Source organism: Astatotilapia calliptera, chromosome 4, assembly GCF_964374335.1.
Source record: "Astatotilapia calliptera chromosome 4, fAstCal68.1, whole genome shotgun sequence".
Taxonomy (NCBI): Eukaryota; Metazoa; Chordata; class Actinopteri; order Cichliformes; family Cichlidae; genus Astatotilapia; species Astatotilapia calliptera.
Genome location: NC_137425.1, coordinates 221,110 through 232,589, shown reverse-complemented (window position 1 = coordinate 232,589; position 11,480 = coordinate 221,110). Strand labels below are relative to the sequence as shown.

The window sequence follows — 11,480 nt, the reverse complement described above, 5'->3', positions numbered from 1 at the left end:
GATCAGCTCAGAGAGAAGCGATCGATCAATAATCCATCACAATGAAAAGGTTTCATCCGGTTTCAGTTGTTTTCTATATCACACACACCTGACAAAACACACACACACAGACCCACTGGTGGTTGTTCTCTTTGATTAATCGATTTTTGATCTCTATGTTTGATGGTTTCTTAACCGCCCCCCCCCCCCCCCCCCGCCCCCCATCTCTCCCTCTCGCACTATCCTCTGATTGGCTGGAGCTCTACAGCAGCCTCCTTACTGCCAGCACGCGCTCCTCAGTCGGTCAGTGTGGATGAGAGCACCTTGGAGCGGACCGGGACAGAGCCGTGCTAACCCGGACTCCTGGCCCGGCTCGGCTCGGACTGACATGTTCTGGGATCTAAACCGGACCGGAGCGCGCGGGGCACCAATGTGAGCTGCAGGAAGGCGCATGCCAGAGCGCGCGCGTCCGAGTGGATGAATGAGTGACGGAGATGGACCGGAAACTACTGAGTCAGGTAGGGGGCCGTGTGCGTGTGCACAGTTCCGTGCTGCGCGTGCACCCTCTCAACTTTAAAGTGTGTGCCAAAGTCAGCGACTCTTATTGTGAACGAACGGCCATAATTCAGAGGGGTTTCAAAATAAAGGTTTCCCCCATTAACGATGTTTTTTTTTAAATTAATTGTGGCTTTCATTTTGAAATTCTGACTATAATTTAGTAGCAGGATATCTGTGGAGCATGCTCAGTGTTAATTCACTGCCTGCAGGAGGTGAGCTGATCCTCCTCACAGCTGTCCAGCTGGAAACATCTGGAAAGTTGGGTGACATCAGATTTACTGATGTCTTTTTGTTTTCATCAAGTTTGAAGTTTTTTTTCCTAAACTCAGAACAAAGTTTATTGAAAGGAGGAATAATCTTTGTCGTGTCTCACACTTGTGTGATGCAAAGGTCAGAAGTAGGTTAAGTCTATGCACCTCCCAAACCCAGCAGCACACATGCGTTTCTGTCTGAGAAACACTGTGACGCTGCTGCAGGAAGTGATGTCAATGATCTGACATCAAGAGCGCAAAGCACTCTGATAGATGAACGCTCCATGTTGTGACTGAAGCTTCTGTGAAACACTGGAATGTGCAGCTCTACTCAAACTTTGGATGAAAACCAAACAGCAATTCAGGTTCCTGATGGGCGGGAACCAGCTGCGTCTGAAAGTGGATCAAACCGCGGCCCAGAGATGAGCCTCAGCGTCACGTCCTCACAGACCGAGTCAGATATTAGGAGTACTCTCACTGGTTGTTGCTTTAGTCAGTCTCATCTTTAATTATGTTGTTTTTGCTCCGCCCACTTCCTCGCTGATTTTCCTTCATATTTAAGAATCGACTTAAACATTTCCAACGATCAGGAGCTTTATTTATGTTTTCAATTTAATAAAACTACAATAATTCAGATAGAGCCAGAACAGTATGCATTTAAATAAAGAACACACAACCACACACACACAACTGAGAGTTGTAAGGACTCTGTGTATAGATGGAGGTGTGGCTTCTCTTCAGTGTACAGCCAGCTGTTTTTGTGTGTGTGACACAGTGTGTGTGTGAGTGTGTGTGTGTGTGAGAGAGAGAGAGAGAGAGAGTGTGTATATGAGTGTGTGTGTGTTTGTGTCACAGTGTGAGTGTGTGTGTGTGTATGTGTGTGTGTGTTTGTGTCACAGTGTGTGTGTGTTTGTGTCACAGTGTGTGTGTGTGTGTTCAAAGCAGCAGTAATGACAGTGAAGAGAGAGAGGATGTAGTGAGGGGGCGAGCGTCATGCATCACCTCCTGTCTCCATCTGTGTGCTCCGTCCATCATGCTCCACGCTGAAGGCGGAGGTCAAAGGTCAGATATCAGGTGACAACATGAAAAGTATAGGAAGTAGTTCCAGGCCACAAAGCTGATTTTCTGTCAACCACTGGCGAATGAAGGGTTAAACTTCCCACAGCTGCACTGTGATTGGTCGGCAGCCTGCTCCTTCACAATAAAAGCCTCCTGCTGTGTGTCCACAGTGAAATTTGAAGCTGTGACAGGAGGAGGTGGGCTGGAGGTGATAATCATCACTCCTCCACAGGGACATGAAGGAGGAGAGCGCCGATTAAAGGAGCAGTCTGCTGCTTAATGATGATGAAGGACGCTGAAGCTCTAAGTGGTTAAAGCTCCGTGTGTGTGAACCGTTATCATCACAAAGTCATCATCGGGCCCTCAGCTCAGCTCAGACGGCCGATCCTCAGGCATAGCAGGGAGGAAAACCAGCAGTGACACACAGCAGGACGTTCCAGGGAAAATGTTGTGAGCCCAGATGTGAGGCCGTCCTGTGTAAGAGCTCGGCTCTGTGTGACATTCAGATTCGAAGATGCTGAACTCTGAAATAAACAGATTAACTCACAGCTGGCTACAATGGCGGTCAGACGAGGGGGTCAGGTCTTTGAGCCTAGTGGCTGGCGCCATGCTGTGGGTGCATGTCAGCCTGACATGATTGCTGGGTTTTTCACATTTGTCAGCATTTCCATGTTCTCCATGGAGGAGGTTCAAGTACTGGCAGAGCAAACTGAGACGGCAAGGTGCATGCTGGGAGTCGTGTGACGCAGAGCGAGAGACCAGTGTCATTGTGCATTATTGTGCATTACTGTGGTCTGTTAGTGTGTGCTGGTGTGGTCCAGGTTGCTTTATTTACACCTGCAGTTAAATTTGTTTTACAGAGAAATGATGGCGTTTGTCGTCACAAAACACACCTATGTGAACCTGACACACACATGTTTGGTCATCAGACACGATGAGTCTAATACAACAGTTCTTATTAAGTTGAGTGAGAGGAACAAAGCTGTTTCTATAACGCCTCACCCTGCATCTTGAAAATCAGCCCACAGAGGATGTAGCCATTATTAAGAAGTGATAAAGCCATCCTCTGTACCTGAATCTATATTTCTTAAGGCTGAAGGAAGTGAGTTACAGAGCCGAGGAGCAGGGCGACTGAAAGCTCTTTGCCCCATAGTGGTAAGGCAAGCAGAAGGAACAACAAGATGAGTGGCGGATGAAGATCTGAGAGAGCGGGAAACTGTGGTGCTATGAAGAAGATCACAGAGATAAGGAGGGGCAAGGTTATGGATGGACTTAAATGTGAGAACTAAGATTTTAAAGTTTATCCTAGTTTCTATGGGCAACCAGTGAAGCTGTTGAAGAATTTGGGAGATATGGTCTCTTAAGAGAGTATGAGTTATGACGGAATTTTGAAGAAGTTGAAGTTTATGGAGGGACTTATTGGGGAGACCAAATAAGAGTTGGAATAATCGATCCGGGAAGCAATAAGACTATGGACAAGGATGGCAGCAACATGGGAGTAAGGAAAGGACGGAGTCGGTTAATGTTACGTAAGTGAAATTCATACCGGGCTATGTAAATGTGAGGCTGAAATGAAAGCGTACTGTCGAGTATGACACCCAAATTCTTTACCTGCGGGGAAGGAAGGATGGGGGGATTTTCTATATTAATGGAGAAACTGTGAGATTTGGTTAAGGTAGAGGCCGTGCCAACGAGTAGGACTTCTATTTTACTACTGTTAAGTTTAAGAAAAATTGGAGGAGAACCAAGATCTCCATAAGACAGTTCAAGAGGGAGGAAGGTGGGAGGGATGAATTAGGTTTGGAGGAAATGTAGAGCTGGGTATCATCAGCATAACAATGAGAATTGACATTATATTTTCGGAATATATGACCAAGTGTGTTAGTGTGGTGTGTTGGTGTGTTGATGTGCTAGTGTGTTGGTGAGTTAGTGTGTTGGTGTGTTAGTGTGTTAGTGTGTGGGTGTGGCGTGTTGGTGTATTAGTTTGTTAGTGTGTTGGTGTGTTAGTGTGTTGGTGTGGTGTGTTAGTGTGTTGGTGTGTTAGTGTGTTTGTGCGGTGTGTTAGTGTGTTAGTATGGTGGTGTGGTGTGTTGGTGTGTGGGTGTGGCGTGTTGGTGTATTAGTTTGTTAGTGTGTTGGTGTGTTAGTGTGTTAGTGTGTTGGTGTGTTGGTGTGTTAGTGTGTTGGTGTGTTGGTGTGGTGTGTTAGTGTGTTGGTGTGTTAGTGTGTTGGTGTGTTGGTGTGGTGTGTTAGTGTGTTGGTGTGTTGGTGTGTTGGTGTGTTAGTGTGTTAGTGTGTTGGTGTGGTGTGTTAGTGTGTTGGTGTGGTGTGTTAGTGTGTTGGTGTGTTGGTGTGTTAGTGTGTTTGTGCGGTGTGTTAGTGTGTTGGTGTGGTGTGTTGGTGCGGTGTGTTAGTGTGTTAGTATGGTGGTGTATTGTTTGTTAGTGTGCTGGTGTGTTAGTGTGTTAATGTGTTGGTGCGGTGTGTTACTGTGTTAGTGTGTTAGTGTGTTGGTGTGGTGTGTTGGTGTGTTAGTGTGTTGGTGTGTTAATGTGTTAGTGTGGTGAGTTAGTGTGTCTGTGTGTTAGTGTGTTGTGTTGGTGTGTTAGTGTGGTGAGTTAGCGTGTCTGTGTGTTAGTGTGTTGTGTTAGTGTGTTGGTGTGTTAGTGTGGTGGTGTGTTAGTGTGGTGGTGTATTTGTTTGTTAGTGTGCTGGTGTGTTATTATGTTAGTGTGTTGGTGTGTTGGTGCGGTGTGTTAGTGTGTAGGTGTGTTAGTGTGTTGGTGTGTTGGTGCGGTGTGTTAGTGTGTTGGTGTGTTGGTGCGGTGTGTTAGTGTGTTGGTGTGTAGGTGTTAGTGTGTTGGTGTGTTTGTGCGGTGTGTTGGTGTGTTGGTGCGGTGTGTTAGTGTGTTAGTGTGTTGGTGTGGTGAGTTAGTGTGTCTGTGTGTTTGTGTGTTGTGTTGGTGTGTTGGTGTGGTGAGTTAGTGTGTCTGTGTGTTAGTGTGTTGGTGTGGTGAGTTAGTGTGTCTGTGTGTTTGTGTGTTGTGTTGGTGTGTTGGTGTGATGAGTTAGTGTGTCTGTGTGTTAGTGTGTTGTGTTGGTGTGTTAGTGTGTTGGTGTGTTAGTGTGTTGGTGCGGTGTGTTGGTGTATTAGTGTTTTAGTGTGTTGGTGTGTTGGTGCGGTGTGTTGGTGTGTTAGTGTGTTGGTGTGTTGGTGTGCAGTGTGTTGGTTTGTTAGTGTGTTGGTGTGTTGGTGTGCGGTGTGTTGGTTTGTTAGTGTGTTGGTGTGCGGTGTGTTGGTTTGTTAGTGTGTTGGCGCGGTGTGTTAGTGTGTTGGTGTGTTAGTGTGTTGGTGCGGTGTGTTAGTGTGTCTGTGTGTTAGTTTGTTGGTGTGGTGTGTTATTATGTTAGTGTGTTGGTGCGGTGTGTTAGTGTGTTGGTGTGTTAGTGTGTTGGTGTGGTGAGTTAGTGTGTCTGTGTGTTAGTGTGTTGTGTTGGTGTGTTAGTGTGTTGGTGTGTTAGTGTGTTGGTGCGGTGTTTTAGTGTGTTAGTGTGTTGGTGCGGTGTGTTGGTGTGGTGTGTTGGTTTGTTAGTGTGTTGGTGTGTTTATTTTGTTGGTGTGTTGGTGTGGTGAGTTAGTGTGTCTGTGTGTTAGTGTGTTGGTACGGTGTGTTGGTGTGTTAGTGTGTTGGTGTGTTAGTGTGTTGGTGTGTTGGTGCGGTGTGTTAGTGTGTTGGTGCGGTGTGTTGGTGTGTTGGTGCGGTGTGTTGGTGTGTTGGTGTGGTTTGTTAGTTTGTCTGTGTGTTACTGTGTTGGTGTGTTAGTGTGTTGGTGCGGTGTGTTGGTGCGGTGTGTTGGTGCGGTGTGTTAGTGTGTTGGTGTGTTGGTGTGGTGAGTTAGTGTGTCTGTATTTTGGTGTGTTGGTGTGTTAGTGTGTTGGTGTGTTAGTGTGTTGTGTTGGTGTGTTAGTGTGTTTGGTGTGTTGGTGTGGTGAGTTAGTGTGTCTGTGTGTTAGTGTGTTAGTGTCCAGCCCTCTTCTGGCGTCGGGATTCCAAACCAGTTCAGACCATTTAAACTGATTCTAGGAGCGTGGCTCAGTTTTTTCAAAATAAAAGTCTTTCAGGTCAATAGCACAGTGCTGTGTGCGTGGCAGCCTCGGATTGTTCAGCCTCTGCTTTGTTGAGGCTCAGACCTGCAGCAGGAAGTGCTTCCACTGGCTTTTGTGTAAAGGTTGTGCTGTTGTGTGAGTGGGTGGCAGCTTTCCTTTGTGTTTGCCGAGCTCATTACGATCCTCTGATTCTTTTTATGCTGCTCAGTCACGAGGCTCCGTGTCCTCCACACATAATTCATGTCAGAGTGCAGAGAGCGGGATCAAGACTCCAATCAAAGGAGTTTGATCAGACTCACACTCGGCAGAGGAAGCTCGTTACAGACTCATTATTGTCCTGAATGAGTCTCATTTACAGCGGCTTCATTTCTTCTGAAAACTCTGACATGCTCTGACATCTGTTTGATTTTAATCTGTTTTTGTGGCTCATCATTGATCAGTGAGGAGCTGCTATGTTGCCTTCACTGCCTTCTGTTCCTCTGAGCCTCCACAGTTTCAAGTCTCTCAGCTGTTGGCCAGTCTGCTGCTGTCTGTTGTGGACTGACGGAGCTTTGATGTATTTCAGGTTTCAGGTTTTGCAGTAAATTCTGTAAAATTAGAAATATCCTCAGAGTGACGCTGAAAAACTAGTTCATGCATTCTTCCAGGCTGGACGACTGTAATTCATTATTATCAGGAAGTCCTAAAAACTCCCTGAAAATCCTTCAGTGAATCCAAAATGCTGCAGCAAGAGTCCTGACAGGGACTAGAAAGAGAGAGCAGATTTCTCCTGTATTGGCTTCCCTTCACTGGCTTCCTGTTAAATCCAGAATGGAACTTAAAATTTCCTGAAACTCTGAAGTTGTGCCAGTCATAGGGAAGAGCACCGATCCTGCTCCACATCCAGAGGAGCTAGCTAAGGTGGTTCAGGATCCTGAGGAGCTGCAGGTCTGATCAAGTTTCTGGTGAATGATGAATTCAAGTGTGCAGGTTAGACAAGACACAGAGGCTCCATACCAGGAGACATATGGACCAGCAGCACCTCTCAACCAATCAGATCGCACACACACAGTGCACCCCTGTGTGTGTGTGTTCCAACTGATCCGATTTGCGGTGTCGCTTGGGCTGGACGAGCCTCCGGAGGCAGAGCGGGCTCAGATAATGAGGATGGTTTCTGCAGCAGCTGCAGGACGCTGACGTAACTCCTCCCACTGAGCTGCTGAACGCGCTGCCAAGATCCAAACATTCATGGCAAGAAGACGGAGAGTGTGCTGCACTCAGCTAGCGATCTAATTTTAGCTCAGAGACACAACAGTAGATCTCTGCGGCCGACACATTTACTGTGTGTGTACGTGTGTGTGCATGTGTTTGTGGGTATACCTGTTTAGGTTGCTCTGTTGGGACCTAAACTTGAATGTTACCATTCTTGTGGGGACCAACTGCCTGTCCTCAGAGTTTACAGACATGTTTGAATCTCAAATGTGGTTTTCGTGTCAGGGTTACAGTTAGGCTGAGGGTTAGGGTAAGCATAGATGTCCTTACTAAGATATCAAAACGAGAATGTGTGTGTGTGAGACACACTGCCAGCTGAATATCAAACTGTGAAGTCATGCTGTGTGAATCATGGCGACATTAGTGAGGAATTAACAGAAGACTCCACCTTTTCGCAGACTGAGCAGCTGATTGATGATCAATCACTGAGCTGATTGATCAGTGATCACTGGAGCTGTAGAGGCAGAGATGAGCGACAGGCAGGTGAGAGCTGAATATTTGCTCAGACTGAACGCCCTCTGAGGAAACACCATCTGATCTCACACTCAGATATGAAGGAGTCGGCACATGCACTATTACTGCTGTCCAAACAAACAGAGCACCTCAGAGAAGGTCCTGAGACAGAACATGACCCAGCACATAGCTCCGATGAGAGCGCCACCTTGGTACCAATGTAGCAGGTCCACTGATTTAAACAGGCCTCGCCAATCGCAGTGCATTCTGGGTAGTTGCTGTCATGTTATTGTTCATCCAGAACCAAAACAAAGATGGACACCAACAGGAAATAAGAGGAAAACTCATGTGAATGATCAGCAGTTGATCAGATTCAGAGAGAAACAGCGAGGCGGTCCGATGTTCAGCCCGTCTGTGGTGTTTGTGGGCGTGGGCGAGTCACAGCTCTGTGATACACGTTTCTGCATCTCTGACTCTGCAGACAAACACTTTAGTTTCACTAAACTTCAACTGTGAATCTGAAAAATGAAAGTCATTCATTGAAGCAGGCTTATGTCTCTTATTTTGGTGCAGTCTTCATTACTTCACTTCCTGTTCTGGTGCTGAAGGTGATCTGCCTCCTTCTTCCAGCTGATACCCAGCCACTTGTCATTGGATGGCTGACCTCAGCTGGTTGTTGCTGTGACCAATCACAGCTCAGCGACCTGACTCGCTGCTGTAATGGACGTCCGCTCCAGGCGTGCATTGCAGCAGCGTTGCATTCCTCCTCTGTGTTCCATTATCGCCGTAGAGGCGATGCAGTGCATTCTGGGACTGCAGCTGCATCATTAACAGGAGGATCCTGAGCTCCGTATCATATAAATGAGACATTATTAGTCAGTTAGAACAAAAACACAGAAAACACGCTGACGAACACTGCGCCGCTCAGCTGGATCATCGCCGACCGCTGGTCATGTGATCGATCTGAACCGAAACTCTGCTTTCAGGTGGTCTTCGTGTGCGTGGCGCTGAGCGGGCCAGTCTCCCCGGCTGAGTTAACCTGCGAAACTTTGATCCTGCTGTCGACCAACTTCACAGGTAACTTCCTGTTTGGGATTTCCTTTGACGTGCTCAGTGAAACCGGAGCGCCAACACCTTCTCTGTGTTCTGCCTCTCAGCAAGGACCTTAGTCCTGCTCAACCAGACATTTACCGTCAGCAACTCCTCAGGTCTGTATCACACACTCACCTTTGACTTTTGACAAGCATCAGCACCAGGATCACCATGAGGTACTCTGCTTTTCGCCATGGCTGTACTCTCAAGGTGTACCTGTGCAGTACTGTTTAAGACTCCAACAGGAAAATTAAGAGGTGCTTCCTGTTTGAGTCATTCTCTAACTTTCATTGTAGACTTCAATAATATTTACCAAAGGTGAGTCTCATGAAGTAAAGTTCCCTACAGGTCCTTCTGCCTCTCACCTATCGCTCTCTCTTTGCAGGTGTGTACTGTGACCTGTCGGTGGATGGGATAGGAACCTGTTGGCCTCGGAGTGCAGCAGGTGAGCTGGTCTCCAGACCGTGTCCTGAGCAGTTCAACGGGATCCACTACAACACCACCAGTAAGTGCCACCTGCTCAGATGTAGAGACTATCATGCTAACACGTTCACAGACAGTTTCTGATGTGTGAATGTGACGACAGCTACACACTTTCTCTCAGACACAGGCAGAGTTTTTTCTCTCATAAATTTAGATTTTTGTTTATTTTTTTACCTTTAGGGGCAACGACGAGCTGTTGACCGTTCTCTCCTAGAGGGGGCATGTTTTTCACAGTATATACTCTGTCTCCATTGTCTTCAACTGATCTTTATCCACAGCCAATCAGAGGCTGCCAATTAAGTGTCAGCCAATCACAGTTTCACACTCTGTGTTCTCAGTGACGTCCAACACCCACTCCGTACCAGGAGGAGCTGACTTCTTCTGTGCCAACTGTCTTCATTATATCCACTGTGTGTGTGGGTGGCATAAATGTCCTGTTTAATTAAAGGTTTAGGTTGCCAATCGAACTTAATAGCATGAGTCATCTGTGTGTGTGTGTGTGTGTGTGTGTGTGTGTGTGTGTGTGTGTGTGTGTGTGTGTGTGTGTGTGTGTGTGTGTGTGAGTGAGTGAGAGAGAGACCAGCTGGAGCTCATGTTTCACTGGACCTTCATAATTTCTTCACACACAGAAAAAATCTTGCCTCTGATGTAATTTGGCATCTGATCGGGTAACATGTTAATAAAGCGTCTGTCTGTGGGCACTGATGTATTGATCTGATCAGACTGATGTAAATCAAACACAGCGTGCACTGATGAGGTGGGTGATCAGGGGCGTAAGGCCCTGATGACAGCTCAGTAGTTGCCATGGTTACACTGGAGTCGAGTTGGGTTGTGTTGTCTTCAGATTCTGATCAGTTCTCTCTAATAATGATTGATTGAGATATCGATGGATGATGAGGTCCAGTTCTGTTTGTGAGCTGTGAGTCTGAGGACCCAGAACCAGATCCAGAACCTGAGCTGGTTTATCGATGTCAGGGAGAAGACATGTCAGAGGGAATAACTGTGGATGAAATGCTGTTCCTAATTTAAATAAATTCAGATCAAACTGAGGTTATTGTACTTGGCCCTGAAAATCTTAGAAATATGGTATCTAAGCAGATTCTTACTCTGGATGGCATTACCTCGGCCTCCAGTGACGCTGTGAGGAACCTTGGAGTCATTTTTGACCAGGACATGTCCTTCAACGCACATATTAAACAAATATGTAAGACTGCGTTCTTCCATTTGTGCAACATCTCTAAAGTTAGAAATATCCTGTCTCAGAGTGACGCTGAAAAACTAGTTCATGCATTTATTACTTCCAGGCTGGACGACTGTAATTCATTATTATCAGGAAGTCCTAAAAACTCCCTGAAAAGTCTTCAGTTAATCCAAAATGCTGCAGCAAGAGTCCTGACAGGGACTAGAAAGAGAGAGCAGATTTCTCCTGTATTGGCTTCCTGTTAAATCCAGAATTCAAAATCCTGCTCCTCACATACAAGGTCTTAAATAATCAGGCCCCATCTTATCTTAATGACCTTGTAGGACCATATCGCCTCTGTCAGTGCGCCCCAGGGTGGCTGTGGCTACAGTGTAGCTTGACATCACCAGTGTGTGAATGTGTGTGTGAATGGGTGAATGCGTAAAGCGCTTTGGAGTCCTTAGGGACTAGTAAAGCGCTATACAAATACAGGCCATTTACCATTTTATATCACCGTATTAGAGCACTGCTGGTTTACTTGTCTAACTAGGGTATTTCACTAGCTGAGACCACATCCTCATTTAGATCTGACAACAGATGCTGAAGAATTGTGAACTGATGCTGCAGTTTGGGGAAGGCCTCATAGTGGACTGACAGCAGTTACTCGGCGGATCCCCAAAGAAGGAAACCCCCTAAAAGTAGTAATGAAGTGCCTTGAGGCAATAGAATTGAACTGAATTGAACTTTACAAAGGTCTTGGAGATTCTTGCAAATATACAATTGGTATGTTTGTAATGACCGGCCAATTACAAGCCTACCCATGGTCAGAGATTCCTTTGCTAGAAGCGGGTGTTGCTGCACTGATGCAGAAGGAATGGCCAGAGAAAAGATTAGGAGAAACTCCAGACAATGAGAGAACTTGATGAAAGTGTGAAAGAAACCAGGATCTGGTAGAAACGTGGATAAACACAATGATAAACAGTTTTTGAAGGTGAGGTGTGCTGGAATTTTCTAAGGTTGAGGTAATTGGTCAGCGGACCATGGGGGCTTAGACATGAGCTGATTT

General features: G+C 46.3%; 1 protein-coding gene across 1 annotated transcript in view; it reads left to right on the top strand.

The window, feature by feature from the left end:
- Positions 1-268: 268 nt before the first annotated feature.
- The window catches only part of crhr1 (corticotropin releasing hormone receptor 1), a 30,359-nt gene continuing 19,147 nt past the window's right edge, over positions 269-11,480 (top strand). Inside the window, exons 1-4 of the mRNA XM_026163779.2 lie at positions 269-497; positions 8,646-8,736; positions 8,817-8,867; positions 9,137-9,256. Of these exons, the coding sequence (XP_026019564.1) occupies positions 474-497; positions 8,646-8,736; positions 8,817-8,867; positions 9,137-9,256 (286 nt within the window). The 5' untranslated portion in view covers positions 269-473. The remainder of the gene's footprint in view (positions 498-8,645; positions 8,737-8,816; positions 8,868-9,136; positions 9,257-11,480) is intronic.